The sequence below is a fragment of the Anopheles arabiensis genome, chromosome 3 (genome assembly GCF_016920715.1).
Source record: "Anopheles arabiensis isolate DONGOLA chromosome 3, AaraD3, whole genome shotgun sequence".
Lineage (NCBI taxonomy): Eukaryota > Metazoa > Arthropoda > Insecta > Diptera > Culicidae > Anopheles > Anopheles arabiensis.
In genome coordinates this window covers 80,003,783-80,019,697 of record NC_053518.1, presented here as the reverse complement: position 1 = coordinate 80,019,697, position 15,915 = coordinate 80,003,783, and the positions used below count along the sequence as shown (strand labels likewise).

The window sequence follows — 15,915 nt, the reverse complement described above, 5'->3', positions numbered from 1 at the left end:
GAGAACGGGGGAAGATGCGAAGGAAAAACATAATAATAATACCGACAATGATGCCGATGACGGCGATGATGCCGATGATAATAAGAATAAAAGAAGACCGGTCAAGGTTTGCGATGGGTCCGCAACCTTCCAATGGGTCCGCCGGGTTCCGGATGCAAGACACACAGATACATCCGCCCCGGCAGGGCTGGGCACCACCTAGCACCACGCTTCGTACGTGAGATGACATATTTATGATCGTTAGGATACGGTGCCGGAGATGGTGCGACTGGGAGGGAAGTTATCGTAAGCAGCTCCACTGCAGCGCCCACCAGTAGGGCTGTGACCTACGCGCGAAACGCGGGGACTCGACTCGCTTTGCACGGGAAATGATTTACTCGCCTTTTGGATTGTGTAATTCACCATCGCGCACCATCGTTATGGTACGGAAAATGGACTTTTCTCGCTTCTCCACATCCACCGCGGGGCCGTGCGGGGCGGGTGGTGCAAAGTCAGCGAAGTAATTGTAGCTGCCAGGTTCACTTCTTTGCACTATTTCATTCCGCCGCCCTTTTGAAACGCACTCACACACACACAAATACACACACATAGCTCCGTCCGTGCGGTCATCGCTGCAGATAAACTCACAAATTGAATGCACACCGATGTAACATCGATGCAGTGCAAGCAATATTTATGGTCGATGGGCTCGTGTATGCAGCAGGACACCGTTGTATGCCCACGCCCGCTGGTTTGTGAGCCGTTGCTTTGTGCAAGATAGTGAGGTTTTAGGATGTTTTATTCATATACACAGTGCAAAGGCTTTGAAACCCGTAGCAGCAACGCTAGACGCTACGTGTTGGTGAGTGATAAAGCGCTCTTCTAGCAGCGACAAACCTCAGTGCAAATTGTGCTCGGATGTAATTTAAATTAAGACCTATTATATGGTAAGCCTTTAATGAAACGCACCAAATGGTAGTGAAATATTAACGTAAATCTTTAAACGACAGCTCTCCATTCTCACCGTTCGATAGGGAAGTAACCAAATCAAACGTCATGTCTTGTTTGCAGTCATCGCCTCAAATCACATTACGCACCTGTCCAAATCCCTCCCCCAAAGGTCCCGGATTGATTCTACTGACACCGGGGACCCCCCATTGCAAACGGGTTGCAATATCCGGCCCTAATTCAATATCCCGCACGTAACGTAACGTAAACGACAAACTTCTCCGGCGTCCGGGAGTGATTGACAGCTTTAATTTCCAGCCCGCGCAATGACAGACCGGAATCCGTGTGACGATTCCTGCCGCCTGTGTTCGGGTGACAGTGTAAATTAAAATGATAATCGAAGCAGGGCCACACCATCTCCGGGCAGCGGAACGGGTACTGTGTGAAGAATGCACAATGCGCCTTAAAGTATGCACGCTGTGCTGAAGAATTCGTCACGCTCTTCAGTTTCGCCGTTGAACGACGTTAAAGGACGGGGAAAATTTAAAGCTGACTGTGCAATGTGTGTGCGACTGTTTGTGTGTATGCAAAGTGAACAATTCTAGACGAAAAAAAGGACGCATCTTTAGTTTGCCCTATCTTGTCTCTTATCTCTTCGCCTTTTTTTGTAGCAACGAGTGATTGTAAGGGTTTAGATTGAATTTTAAATTTTCAAATACTACCACATTCGGCTTCACCGAAATCTGAGGGAAGCTTCAGGGCAGGGGGGGGGGGGGAGAATAAGCAACCCACACACGTTCAACTCCCCCTGTTGCAAAAACCATAAAGAAGCTTCTCTATCGTCAGACACACAGCATCGCGCATTTTCGCGGCATCACACACTGGCGCTTTAGATAGTGATAAAGGAAGGCAAGGCGATAAAGAAGAGAAAAAAACCCAACGCCAACCGATTCTGAAACGAAATGAAAATATTATTAAATGCATATCAAAACAGGATGAAATGAAATTCTAGCCCCTTGAAGGTATGCTCCTCTGTGAGCAGTGAGGATAGAAAAGATGTATCTGAATGACTCTTTTATCATCTGTTTTTTGTTGTTGCTCTTATTCCTTTTTTGATACTACCTTTGACAAGACGAAAAGGACTCGAAAAAAAAACAGGCTGTATTGAACATCAATTTTCCACCACCTTGAAATGATGCTGATGGTGGTTTGCACCTTTTTTCGTCGTTCGATTTTTAAAGTCTTCATTCACATACACGCACGCAGCAAAAAACAGGACACCTAGGACAGGCGGAAAGAAGTCATAAACTCAACAAGATAACGTTGAGGAGGGTTCGGCGAAGTAATCGAAATGGATAGTGTGCGCCAGCTGGAAAAAGATGCCAGCTGCCGCACGCTGCCGTTTGTCACGCAGGTGTTTATTGTGTGGAAGACTTTCGCGCGTATGATGCTTCGCCACCCTCCCCCGTAGACGTGGCCGGCTTACATCGACCCCGAGCTAAGCCCGGCGACGGCACGGCGTGTCTTACATTCTCGACTTACTCTACACTCTCCCCTCCCTCGTTCGGAATCACACTTAAGATGACATTTGATGCCGGCATCGATAAGGCGTGCGTCGTACGTTGGTAGCAATCAGAGAGCTTCTGTTGAAACAACCCTCACTGATTCATAGGAATTGCCAAACCCTGGGATGAGGAGGAGTACCTCCTGCTCACTTGCCTGCGGTTCGATGTGGGCGCCATCGAGGTGGCAAATTTATGCGCACATTTCGTGCACAAACGCCCCGAAGCGGAACCGCAAAAACGGGCGCATTGTGCTGGCAAGGATTTGGGGTGTGCGGGCGGCCCAAAATCGAGCAGAGTGTTGAATATAATTACCAAACTGTTGATGAGACGGTGGCGCTCGTTGCGGTGCGTGTTACTTTGCTCATTGCGCCATCCGGCGTCCCTCCAGGTCATCGACATCTTGCCTAGCGTCGATTTGTCAGTAATGTGCGTGCGGGCGGTGAGGTCGGCGAGAAGGAATAGTCGGTAAAACCCAAGGCTTTATGAGACGCGCGTCACAAATCTTCCACAAAAGGGCGGAACAACGAAACTCATAATAGTTTTGGGAAGATGGCAAAGGAAATTGGTGTAGGACCGTGTGTGTGTCGGTGTGTATTGGAGGGGATTGAATTGTCCATTGGATTTAATTAGCGCTGGCTAAGGTAGGATGTATTTTCACGCTAATGTATTCTGGAATTCGACCGAATCTTCATAATTGCTTTCTCGCAATGGCGACATATTGTAGTGTGGAATTAATTTTAATGGCATTTTAATAACGTTCAACATACGCTTAGTTATTATGCATGCTAAAGGGCTGATGCTCTAAGAAGCTGAGGAAATAATCAAAAAAAAAAGTTGGAAGAAATATATGAATAAAATATAATTAATTCAATGATATAGGATTTTTTTTATTTTTAAAACAAGAAATAGTTATTCCTGGCACAAAAATAAAATTCCTGCATAGACACATAGAAAATGCTCTCAAACTACCTTGAAAGTATGCAATATGTTAAATTTTGCCCTGAAGTTATACAATCCCTTTCACAAAACAGAACGATCTGTACGCCTTAAGGTATGCAAAGCACTATTTAATGTTAGTTTTGTTTGAAATTCCCCGTTTTTGGTAAAAAATCTTACTAAAAATAAGTAAAACTAAGTAAAATAAGTAAAAAAGTAACATACTAAGTAAAAAACACTGTCATTTATTTAAAACGATTCAATTCCGCAACTGTTATTGAATTTTCGTAAAATAACAAATGATTTTTTTTTTGTTTCTGAACTATTCACATGCTAATACAATGTCTTAGAATAACTATCATGAAAATGATAATTATATTTCCCATCTATTAATCTTGAACGTCTGAATGTATGCAAAACTGCATTATAATTCATAATATACATAATTGAATGTTAAATAAAAGAATAGTACTTGAATTACTACTTATTGCTATACTTTGCTGTAGATCCATTATTCAACACTTTGAAAAGATTAATACTCCGTTAAAAACAAGTTGTTTCATGTTCAGCATACTTTGCATATATTTAGGCGCTTCAGTCCCTAGTGAGCGTGAGTGGATGCATTGTGCCTCATGCCAAAGCTGTACTTTTAAACAATAATGCATAAAGCAACCTTTTATTTTCATTCAATCCTTCAATAACCATTATCAAATTCACTTCCTCAAACTGTTTCCGCTGTCCCAACGCATGTCCTTGTTCCATTTTAAGCATCTCATTTTGTACGAACGCCCCAATCCCGTGCTAAAACCGAAACACCCGATTAATGCCCCGACTATTAGTGTAATCGTTCCACCAGCGCTCGTGGAAATCGTATCACTTTTCCGCCGAAACTGTGCTTAAACTCTACCACCGCCAGTGCGACGAGCAGGAAGCACCGAACCCAAACCCGAAGGTTGAATCAATTAAATAAATAACGCTCAATCAAACGGAAATACGAAACGCGGCACTAATCTTTCCCCATCTGCCCACCATCCGCTGTCCGCACTGCTAGAGCTACAGTTTCGCGCTACTGTACAGGAGGGGACAAGAGTGCACATTCGATAGTGTGCCGAGTACTGTCGGGACGTACGGATAGAGCAGCAGGTGGATCATTAGTTTTTGCTTCTCTACCGACACCAGAGACGTATTGCTGGTAAAGGTACAGTGGGAGGAAAGTCGCTGTACCGTTCGATTGGATTTGGCACCATGGTTCGATGTTGCGCTTATCCTTGAGTGTGGTTTTCCCACAGCGGGTGATGCAAGATTGGCGAGAAGTCATCTTTCTTCCCAAGCGTTTTCCAAGCGATAAACGAACCAACCAACCCGCTGTGATGAGGACTCCCGGGGAAGTCTTCCTTGCACACACACACACACACACACAGCACTGGTCAATCTTGCACCGGGAGGAAAGGAACCCGCTCAAGTGTGTGTGTGTGTGTGGTTACCAATACGCCACGGGAAAACGATGATTTATACACGCTTACGTCAGGCGTTTTAAGCACCTTCTCTCGGTGGTCTGGTCGAGCACTTCGCGCCATCTAATACGGCTAAGTGGCTCGATAAACTTTACAGCACGGACCACATATACCGAGTCAAGTGAAGTGAGTGTAGATACTTTCCAGCTGCGGCGGCAGCAGAAGCAGCAGTACATCACATCCTCTGCCAAGTGATCTCTTCCGAGGTTTTTTGCCTTTTCCGAAGGAGTTATCCTCTCTCGTGGGCACTGTTTTGATTTAGTCCGCCATCGCCATCTTGCGGTTGATTTATTCACCCGTACGGTGCGATAGAGTTCCTCAGTTTCCGAATCATTATCATCGTCGGAGCTTCTGGCCAAAGGGTTCACCTATCAAAAGGACTGGTAGTAGACGGCCGCGGTAGCTTTTAAACTTCCGCCTCAGGCCACGAAACAGCCTTTCATCATGAGCCCGGTGCGTATAAATCGTATAAATCCCTTCGTTTCCGGCAAGTACTGGGCGTAAGCCAGGTGGCGGATGCGAAGGCTTTTCTTACGAGCGGTTCGTGTTTTCTTTTACCTTTTCTGGGTGGGTGTATAAAGCGGTGAGTAGGTAGGAGTACGGGCTGGAAATTGGTAAAGGATTCTACGAGTTTATGGTGGTGCTAAAGAAATGGTGTAGGTCGAACGTGCTTGCTCGACGACTCACGATGCAAATGCTGATTGCTGCGAACTCTACGCTCCGTTCTACGGCGTTGGTCAATTTACTTACATTCCAAGAGAGTTGTACAAACAAACCCTCATTCACTCATTTAGTGTAAATTGTGGAAACACAAACCGTAAAAGCTCCAATGCTCAAACACAAAAGACACAACGTGTCGGTTCGGTTCCATCGTTAATGTAAAACATGCTTTCTTAATATGTTATTACCGAGAAATAACCCCGATGCCATCCCGATCAGGGTTATTGGAGCAAATAGATTGAATACGACCCCGTCCGTGCGTCCTTCAGAAATGGGGTCAAAGCTTCTGGTTCGGTTTGCGTCGTTTGAAGCGCAAACTGCAAAGCAGAAGAAGGAACCACATTAAAGCGTCCACCACACAACATCAAACGGTCCACTCTCGGTGGCCTCTAGTGGGAGACGTCTGTGTATGTTTTTTTATCTTCTTTAGAAATTTAGCAACATACACACAAAACGAAAAGTGAAGAGATAAGGTTATAATACCAAAAAAAACACCCTGTAGAAATCTTTAACTCCAGTCACGTTCCTTAAACACAGCTTCTCGCCGGGGAGTCCTTTGCACAAAACGGGGCAGAAGGGCCAAGCAGGTATTTTGGGAAGAGAAAATTCAGTTTCGACCAAAGCCGTGCCCCGAAATCCCCGGACATCGGATGAAGACATCTCGTCTCAAAACGATGTTCGTGCTCGAGGAAGCTCACGAGATCTTCAAACGGCAACGGGACACCACGATAGGAGGGATTTACGAGACTGTATAACGGTCGTCTGAGGCTTGTGTCGCGTTCGCATTTTCTATAAAGGTAAATAAATTATCGATCGATCGGTGAACTTTCCAGGGGCTCGGGGAGCTCCTGAGGATTGTAATGCGTGGGGCGTATCAATTATAGTTATTGCCCTGGTTTTAGATTGACATCAAGTCCGGATTGCGTGTGTGGTTCTCTACGCATCAGTTCACCACTATTGATTGCAGCAACTTAAGGGATCCTCGATGAGGAGATGTCGTTTAGGTTGGTGTTCCTTTGAGACCTTTTCAAAGCTTGTAAGATTTAGTAGATTGGTTCACGATCCTTTGTATTTGCTGTCTAGTTCGACACTTAGGACCTTAGGAGTTAGGACTTCAGCAATTATTAACATCTTTACACTGTATTCTGAGAGAAGTCTATATTACTTTTAGTTCAAGCTATTCCAAGGTTTATGTACTAAGACAGTATGTTTCGGCTACTGAAGGTAGATGTAATACAATAATAAACAATGATATAACTCCTTCATTGGAATCTACAATGGGGAGACTCAGGACATTTCAGAGAGTAACATTTTTGTTATATTCTATCGAGACTTCTTCTTCTTTGGCACAACAACCGTTGTCGGTCAAGACCTGCCTGTACGCACTATTGAAGTGGGCTTGGCTTTCAATGACTTATTGTTACCATAGCAGGATAGTCAGTCCTACGTATGGGGCACGGTCTATTCGGGGCTTGAACCCATGACGGGCATGTTGTTGAGTCGTACGAGTTGACGACTGTACCACCAGACCGGCATTCTATCGAGACATTTACGTGAAAATCCGGAAATTATAACTCATCATGTACAGGTGCTATTACATTGTTAGTGCTATTTCTAGAACAAAACTATAAAATTTCGTTTAAAGGCTCTCTTCTACGACCAAAATTTGGCTGTGCACAATAACCTCATTTGCCCTCTTATAATAGAATCAATTTTATTGAAACGATATTAGCATCTGAACATAATCCTGACCATATTTCTCACTCAATGCCCTATTTATGTTCCGTTTCACCCCCAAATAAACATTCTCCACACAGTACCAACCCATGTGACAGGTCTAACGCAAACCAGCAGCCTCCACAGAGGTGCAGTGTGGCAAAGGGAAGTGATAATTATTCGACTGCAGCATTCACCGTGTGCAGTATGCCGTTTCTTTTTGATCATACCCACATCCCACATTACCAAAACGGTGTTATTAGGTCTAGCGGAGGGTATTCACCAATTGCACCACAGACATAGCACCGAGCACCCCGAGGTGATACCGTGGAACCTGCTGAAGTTATCGCAATAATTGGATAGAATTATTTTCCATACGGTGACCAACAACGCGCGTTCGGGTCTCGATGGCTGTGATGATAAATCGATGCCACGATTTGGAGCACCGGACACACAGACTCCGCAACGATGCGTCATCTCTGGAATGGATCATAATTAGCGCGGACCGTAATTGCACGTTGAGAGGGATTTAATCGGCGCAAGGCGCACCCCGAAAACCCGTGTTATCTCTGGTGTGTGTGTGCTTGTGATTGTGCTTGTTCCTCTCCCGAAACATCCGAACAGTGTGAACAGTGTGTTCTGGGTTAGGACCAAACTGTTTAATAATTTCACATCAAACGATTTGTACATGGGGACTACTCGTGTACACCGGAGGGTACCTTTGCTGGTTGAAATGGATGAATTTCTCCAAACGCACACAATCAATCAAAAGCAACCAGAATCGGATATATATATTAATATTTTACGTCAGTAGATATCCCTGCCACTTGTCTGAAATCTCTATCTAGATTCGCTACAACTCCCTAGAACACAACACATGTGTCTATCAGCTGGTTTATCAAATTATATCGTTACCTGTAGTGTATTGTTGTTGTCGCGTGTGATATAAATATCAATTTCATCATCCATCTGCCGTTAAGGCGTGCGTCGTTCTTTTAGGACTGTGTCCCTTTTTTCTGTTTTGGTTCCGTTACCCTCATAACTCATCGCAAGTACCACGGTCCCCGGGCTGAAGTTGAGCAGCAGAAAGGATCATTTTTTACACCTTTTTTTTCTTCGCCAAGAATGCTTGAAAGTGTCTGAAAAATAGATGATCCTGAAGAGATGCGGAGTAGAGAGTAAAGACAGGAAAAACAACACGCTCTCGGAGAAAGTTTTCGCACACAAACAACACCATGATTTATCCGTGGGTCCCATGCATTCAACAATCCTTACATTTCATACCAAAAGCGCACACAAAAAAGTGACCCATCGGAGGTATAAACTGCCACCGTACTGGCAGGGCGCAAAGGATCCCCTGTCAAAAAGTTTACCTATTTGTTCGGCGGCAAATAACTGCCATATTGGGTTGCCATTCATTTCAAGGGCTCTCCTCTCTTAGTTTTTTTTTTTTTTTTTGGGGGGAGGTCCACCGAAGGTAAGATGTGTCGTCCAGACTGGGGTCGTAAGAATTTGCGCGGAAAACACTTGGAAATTCTGGTTGGATCCCAGAGCGTCTAGGGGAATTCATTCCTTCATTCTAAAAATGATGGTATACGTTTCACTGGCCTTGCACGCTAGTGGGGAAAACAGTGGACACAGCAGAACTCACTGTCATGGAGACGCACAATATCGAAGGTTCTTGCGCGTTAGGACATTACTGTTGCAAAAAAGTTGTTGCAATCGGAAAATTATGATAAGTTTGGTAAGTTCACTTCTAGACCACTCTGTCGCCAAGCTCATCCCTGCGATGTCTCTTTGTTCTTAATGGAGTTTGCTACAAAAACAATCAACTTAAAACAGGACAGACCATGTCAGACAGTCCTTTTCAACGGAAAACTTTATCCGATCCCTGTCGTAAAGAGGGGATATGAAACTGTCCTAAAATAAGTCATTATGATGGGCAGACAGACTGTCCTTGGACTTGCTTTTTAAACGTTGTTTTGCCGTGTCTGCAAGAAAAAAGCAATCCTTTGTTATGTTTCTTTAGTATCCTTTTAGTGTCTCCTGCTTAAGAACTCCAACTCCAATCCAATCTCCAATTTGAATGATTCAATCCCTTCAGAAAATCTTTTCCCGGTGAAGAAATTTAATTATTTTAACACATATCTCACATAAAATAAATAGCCTACACTCTATTTACTTTCAAAACTACACTTTACATGCATTCCCATTTCAATTAAATGTACCACCCTCTTTTGCGGATGCTGATTGGCCTTCCTGTGTGCTTATCGAGCAAGGATATTGATTGATCAATCAGGAGCGCTCTTTTTTGTGTTGCTTCTATCTCTCCCTTCTCCACCCAAAACAACTCCGGAACAAATCCTTCAATCGATCGACCTTTTGAGTAGCCTGTGTGCATGCAAAGTAAAAATAATCCAGGAAGTTAGCCCTTTTCTTCGGCTGCTGCTTCCCTTGAAGGCCGATCAATCGTTGTCCCAGCCATTTCTTTTACTTCTACTAGCCTGCAAAGTGCATGACATAGAGGGAGAGAACGAGAGCGACAAGGAGTGAAGGAGAGTTCTCGTTTTATTCCACATTCCACTTGATTTGATTGCATGCCACTGGCTCGTGGATGCAGTAGCAAGGACCATTAAAGGACCTCACCGTACCGGAGGTTTTTGGAGACTAGCATGAACCACCACCACTCGGCTGGCTTCGTATCTTGTATTTGTCCAGCCCGGGGAAAAGAAAAAAACGGTACACTCACCGAATCCCCGCCCGCATTCAGGGCCGGTGTGTGCTTCATCATACTGCCAACACTTCCACCGGCAAGAGCCGTTTCGTGCCCTGTCGGATTGATTAAATGGTGGATATTGGGTAATAAATTTAGCTGATTTCTTGCACCCCGAGAGCGTTCCTCTGCGGAGGCTGAATGTTGCGTGTACCGCTGGACATGCGAGATGTGTGTGCCGTATGTACGCGTGGTCATCCACAAATCCATTTGCAAACACACACAACACATACGAAGAAGACATGACGTATGGCATGACTCACGCAAATGGAACGCGGCACCGTCCGTCCGTTCGCTTCTGTGTTTTTATGGACCGCAACACACACGGAAGGCAGACGTTTTGCACCTTTTCTTTCGGGAGAGAGGGTAATGGTATGAAATCTGACGCAACGGATCGATCGGTTACATACAGCACAGATGAGAGGTACACGCCCATGTTATTAGAGCTTGTATGAATTTAATTTACTCGTGCAATCCCCCGATCGGCTGTGATGGGTTAGGAGGTGTAGGGGCCTATTTTTATCTATTTTATTAACCTAAATTTATTACAAATCGTTACCTCTTTAGTCACCTTTCCCCAAGAAGTTAGTCATGAATTCAATTTAAACTTTCATTCTACTTATATTTGAAATTGCAAAACCCTACGCACTATTATTATAAGTGTACATAAGCATTTGAATTCCTATGTGCCAGTTGTTTTATTGTTCAGTTGTGCAAAATCATTATTACGATGAAAAAGATTCCAAGTTACTGTCTGACATTGTAAACTATCTAAGATGTTTTGAAGACGATACATACATTTTGTACACACAATCATCTCCAGCGCGCCTCTCCCCAGCCTAAACTCGTTTGTCTATGCTGTGTACCGTGCCCCCCCCCACCCCCCAACACTGGTAAATCTTCCTGCTTAGTGTCGTCCCAATTTCGTAAAATGCAAAAATGTCTATACATTATCCTATAACATAAAAAAATGCTATCCAACCCCTTTTGTTTCCTCAGTCGGCATCCCCGTCGTCCTCCTTTCGTATGGTAAAATCGTTCAAATCTTCCTGCCTGCCCAGCAGCAGTGATTTTTCGTTCGCCAAATGCAGCACGGCGTAGAAGGCGAGCGATTTGGAGATGTTTTCGCTCATCGTTTTGCTGAGCAGCTGGGGCACCTTCCGGTAGAGCGCGCTGAAGGTGATTCTCGTCTCCTCGGGCTGGGTTGGCGGGGGCATCGTGTCGTCCGGTTGCTGGGAGGCTGCTGGTTGCTGGGTCGGCGGCGGTCCTACCTCCGCCTGCACGTGCGAGCTGATCACGCGCCAGCAGTTGTACTTCAGTTGCTTCATGTCGATCACCTTGGCCGTCTTGGCGTACGCTATGTTGATCTTGTGGACCTGGAAAGGTATTAAGTGGCATTGGGTGGTTTGTAGTAGTGATGGGAAACATGAGGTTTTCGTAGGAATGGACTTCCGGCTAGCTCCGAAGTTTTCTGAAATCGAATCCGGCTAGTTGGTTCGGAATCAGTTTCCGGAATCGATTCCAGAATCGGCACCGAAATCGGAATCGGCTCCAGAATTGATTCCGGATTCGGCTACAGAATCGGAATCGGCTCCAGAATCAGATTCGGTTCCAGGATCGACTCCGGAATCGGAATCCGTTTTATAATCGGAATCGGTTCCGGAATCGATATCGGCTCTGGAATCGATTCCGGAGTCAACTTAGGAATTTGCTCCGTAATCAACTCTTGAATCGGGTACGGAGTCAACTCCGGAATTGGCTCCGGAATCAACTCCGAAATCGGCTTAGGAATCAACTCCGGAATCAACTCCGGAATCTGCTCTGGAATCGGAATCGATCCCAGCATCGGAACCGTTTCCAAAATTGATTCCGACCACGAAATCGGGTAGGTCCAATTCCGAGCTCCCACCACTAGTTTATAGAATCGAAGGTAAGGCCTCGCCTTCCTACCTTATCCGGTGCACCCAGGAACTCGGTAGAGATTGCCTCGAGCCCGACGGTCGCATTCATCGTTTTGTCCTTTTCGTGCTGCTCCTCCGCCGGTCCACCGTTGTCGTGGTCCATCTGGCTAAAGCCACCATCGTCATGGTTCATCATCATGTCATTATCACCGCCATCGTTCTAAATGAAGGCAGAGGAGGAAGGGTTAATTTAAACTCCATTTCGGTAACAAAACCCCAACACTCATCTTACCGTGTCATTGCTGCAGGAAATCTGATCGTCTCCACCGTCACAGTTGTACTCCTCCGACGGTGCGTGGTTCGGGGCCCCGTAGTCCGGCATGCTAAGCCCCCGGGCGTACTTGTACAGATCGAACCGCTTCGGATCGATCTTGTAATCGGTGGGCAGCTTCAGCTTTTTCGACTCCCACTTCTTGCACACCAAACTCTTCAGATGCGTGATGCCCCTGATCGGCCGGTTGGGGTTGTACTCCTGGAACAGAGTCTCCGTCACGCTCAGCACATCGTCCAGCGTGTCCGCTTCGAACGTTTTCTTACGCCGTCCCACCGCTCGTCCCTTCGCCGTGGTCGATGACGTTTGCGAGGCCGTATCGCTTGGCGGCGGGGCCATCGTCGAGCGGGGTCGCATCGAGCGCTTGAACTTCCAGTGCGCCGGACCGGCCCAAAACTGCGAAATGTTGTCGAGCGGCCGGTACGAGTACTCCAGATGCGAGCTGGTCGTATCGAGCGGTCGCATATCCTCGATCACCACCGTTTTGCGCAGCAGCCCCTTGCACTGTTCCAGCGCCAGCTCGTCATCCTCCGCAAAGTCGTCGTTGCCGTCGATGTCCTTCGCATCGTAGTCAAGTATGAACGCGTCACCGGACGGTACCGGTTCCACCTCCGCGTTGATGTCAAAGTGTACGTCCAGCGCGGACCGGTTCAGCAGCGCCGCGCTGTGATCGCGTGCCTCCACGTCGTCCATGTGCGCGTCGAGCGAGGTCCGGTTGGTGCGGGCGTCCTCCTCGTCCTCGTCAGCCTCGGCCGGTGCATCCGTGATGAGGTAGCCGGACCGTAGCGTGCGCAGCAGATTGTTCGGCCCGAGGGGCAAAAAGCGCATCGTGCTGCATTCCAGCCCCTCGTACGCTTCCGGCACGCCGTCCAGATCGAGCTCGGGCGATGGCGCCGGATCCCAGAAAGCGTAGTCCATGCCGAGCCGTAGCTCCGACTGCTTCGTCGGCACGATGTTCTGCATCAGCCGGCTCGAGCTGTTCACGTCACCGACGACCGAGTTCAGCTTGGCGAAGAACGGATCCATGAACGGGTTCGTGTCCAGCGGACCGTTGATCGAGTCTTTCGATTTCGTGATCGTGCTGACCACCTTGCGGGTGCGCTTCTTCCTTGCCTTCGGCTGCTGGGTGACGGTCTGCTCGTTCTCCTTGTTGCCGCCCCCTTCGCCACCCTCGGCCATCGACTGGTCGCCCGCATTGCCTTCGCCTCCCGCCTCCTCGTCGTCCTGGTCGGCGGCATTGTTGTTCATGGCGCGAGCCGTTTGACGCGTCAGCTCCGAGCACATGCGCATGACGTCCGTGTGCACGGAGTCGACCCGCAGCCCGTACACCTTGGTCGATGCTTCCAGCGTGGAGCCGGCTACCTGGAAGTTCTGCAGCGATTTCGAATGCCGGGACATGAGCGTCGCGAAGCTGTCGATGATCGTTAGCGACCAGGCATTTTCTTTACTCATTTTCTGGAAACAGAGAGACACACACACACGTTAATACACGGCACATTTACATTGACTTGCACATGCGCGCGCCGCTTCTCACATTGTCCGAGTACAGCTTCAAACACATCTTAATGTTTTCATTTTCCTCCACGGCGCTTGTGGAATCGTTGAGCGTAACCTCCGAACGTCTGCTTCTTCGTTCGGCTTCATCGTCGTTTGCGGCCTAAAAATGTGAAACGGGGTTAATACGTTTTGTAAACACACAGCGAAGTGCGCAAAAAAAAAAACAGACGCCACCCTCCCGGGTCGTGTTTACCTCCCGGACAACAACAGACTGCGGTGTGCGGAACAGACGCGACGCGTCCGATTTACGGAGCGGTGTGCTGGTGAACGAACTCATGGGGATTTGGTTGAACTAAACGCTTATACTTTTCAACGATCGAAATATTCCTAGCTAATTCATCAATTACTATTACAAACAACCGACAATTACGGGCACTGCGCCGTTTCCTATTGCTCTGTGGGATGTAAACAAACGCGCGACGCTCTCGGTTGGGCGTGCTTGACATAAATGGCGGTTGGGAAAATTGAACGCAGAGTGGCCAGATTATTTTGGCGGTTTTCGGTAGGCGCACTGTTGAGAACGCAACCATTTTACGGACGTCACACGAGGCGTAAACTCAAAAAGTTTACGCTTGATTTGTATGGGAGAGCGTAAACTTCCTGTCAAAAGATTTCAGGGTTGTATGGCTGAAATTCAGTTTACGCCAAAGTTTACGCTTCGTGTGACGTCCGTATTTAAATTTAATCAATTATTTTAACGATCAATTTCATTTTACCCTACTAGCATAGAGAATGAAAAAGTGTGCGTCTTTTATAAATAATGTGTGAGGTTTGAAGTAAGATTGTGTGAAGCTATGAATTAAAATGTGCGTTTAATTTGCAATAAAAGTGATAAAATATTTATAAACCAAGTATGATGTGTTAAAGTTTTTCTTTTGATTCGGGTGCACCAAGTCTGTGTAAAGGGAAGCGCACAACACGCTAAGAAAGAAATGAGCGGGAGGGGGTTTCAGTCCAGCGCAGCGCAGCTCGCTGGAATCAAGTGGGGTACCAATTCAGCGCAGCGCAAGCCGAAAGAAACGGAAAGGAAGGGGTATAAAAAAAATACAATGAAACAGTGCGAGCGAGCGTTCTTTTCAGTGAGAGCGCCTCGTGCATTTGAAAGGCATGCAATAGAGCGCATTCTTTCCGTGGTAGCGCTCCATCCGCCATTTTTAATTTTTAGCCCAAAACAACGGACTTCAGATCCGATCTTGGGCCGGACCCCCATCGTGTATTTCTACTTACCCCTCGCCTGAAAATTTCATTCTCTTTGTCTGTCGGGTAAGCTTTAACCGCCGACAGCGAGATTCAAATTGAAATTTAAATGATTTTCTTTGACGAGCAATTCTCGGAATCCACGCAACTGGCATTTTCTACTTATTATGAACATTACATTTTAACGGATAAAAATAAAAAGTGCCAGGCAAACAAACGTGCATCAGCGCGATAAGTAACAAATGTGGTTAGCAATCCTTGAAACAGCATCGCAAGCGTCACAGATTAAGCTTAAATGACTGAAAAATCAAATATCTGTGATTTTCTTTAGGACAAATGGAAAATCGGTAGTTTTAGGAGGCTTATTTCTGGATCGGTAGGCATATGAAAAATCGGTATTTCTGGTCACTCTGATTGAACGGCTGTCATCGCGCAACGCAAACGCATTACGTGACGTGAGCGCCCTCTGTTGCGGAAACAAACCCCCCGGCTTGCTGTCAGTTTTGTGTTGGTTGTTTCTGTTGATCCGCGTGCGCTGAATAATTTTGTGGCAAATTGGACGAAATAAGTGTATTAAATAGTGTAAAATTAGTTCAGTGCTGTTTTTAAACATTATTTAAAGGCTTTTGTATTCGGTTTACATGGATAATACGTGGAATTCCGTTCCAGCAGCTCAAGCCAGTCCCTTGTTGTGCGATCTGGTGCGATGTGGTGCACAGGGGTGTCAAACCTTTTGTTTGGTAAATTTAAATAGCCAAAATCGGTTTAAATAAACAAA

At 46.3% G+C, this 15,915-nt stretch overlaps 2 protein-coding genes and 1 long non-coding RNA gene across 4 annotated transcripts in view; 2 read left to right on the top strand and 1 right to left on the bottom strand.

The window, feature by feature from the left end:
* Window positions 1–15,915, top strand: part of LOC120899703 — a 425,694-nt gene that overhangs the window by 174,091 nt on the left and 235,688 nt on the right. The window lies entirely within an intron of this gene.
* On the bottom strand, window positions 10,831–14,375 carry LOC120899704 (condensin complex subunit 2). The gene is made up of 5 exons (XM_040305828.1): window positions 14,134–14,375; window positions 13,918–14,040; window positions 12,345–13,838; window positions 12,102–12,272; window positions 10,831–11,527 (listed from the first exon to the last, which is right to left on the bottom strand). The coding sequence occupies exons 1-5, from the start codon at window positions 14,215–14,217 to the stop codon at window positions 11,147–11,149; spliced, it is 2,253 nt and encodes a 750-aa protein (XP_040161762.1). The 5' UTR covers window positions 14,218–14,375; the 3' UTR covers window positions 10,831–11,146.
* Window positions 15,640–15,915, top strand: part of LOC120899708 — a 37,133-nt gene continuing 36,857 nt past the window's right edge. For both annotated transcript variants that reach the window (XR_005739091.1, XR_005739092.1), the window contains exon 1: window positions 15,640–15,877. This is a non-coding gene — a long non-coding RNA (uncharacterized LOC120899708). The remainder of the gene's footprint in view (window positions 15,878–15,915) is intronic.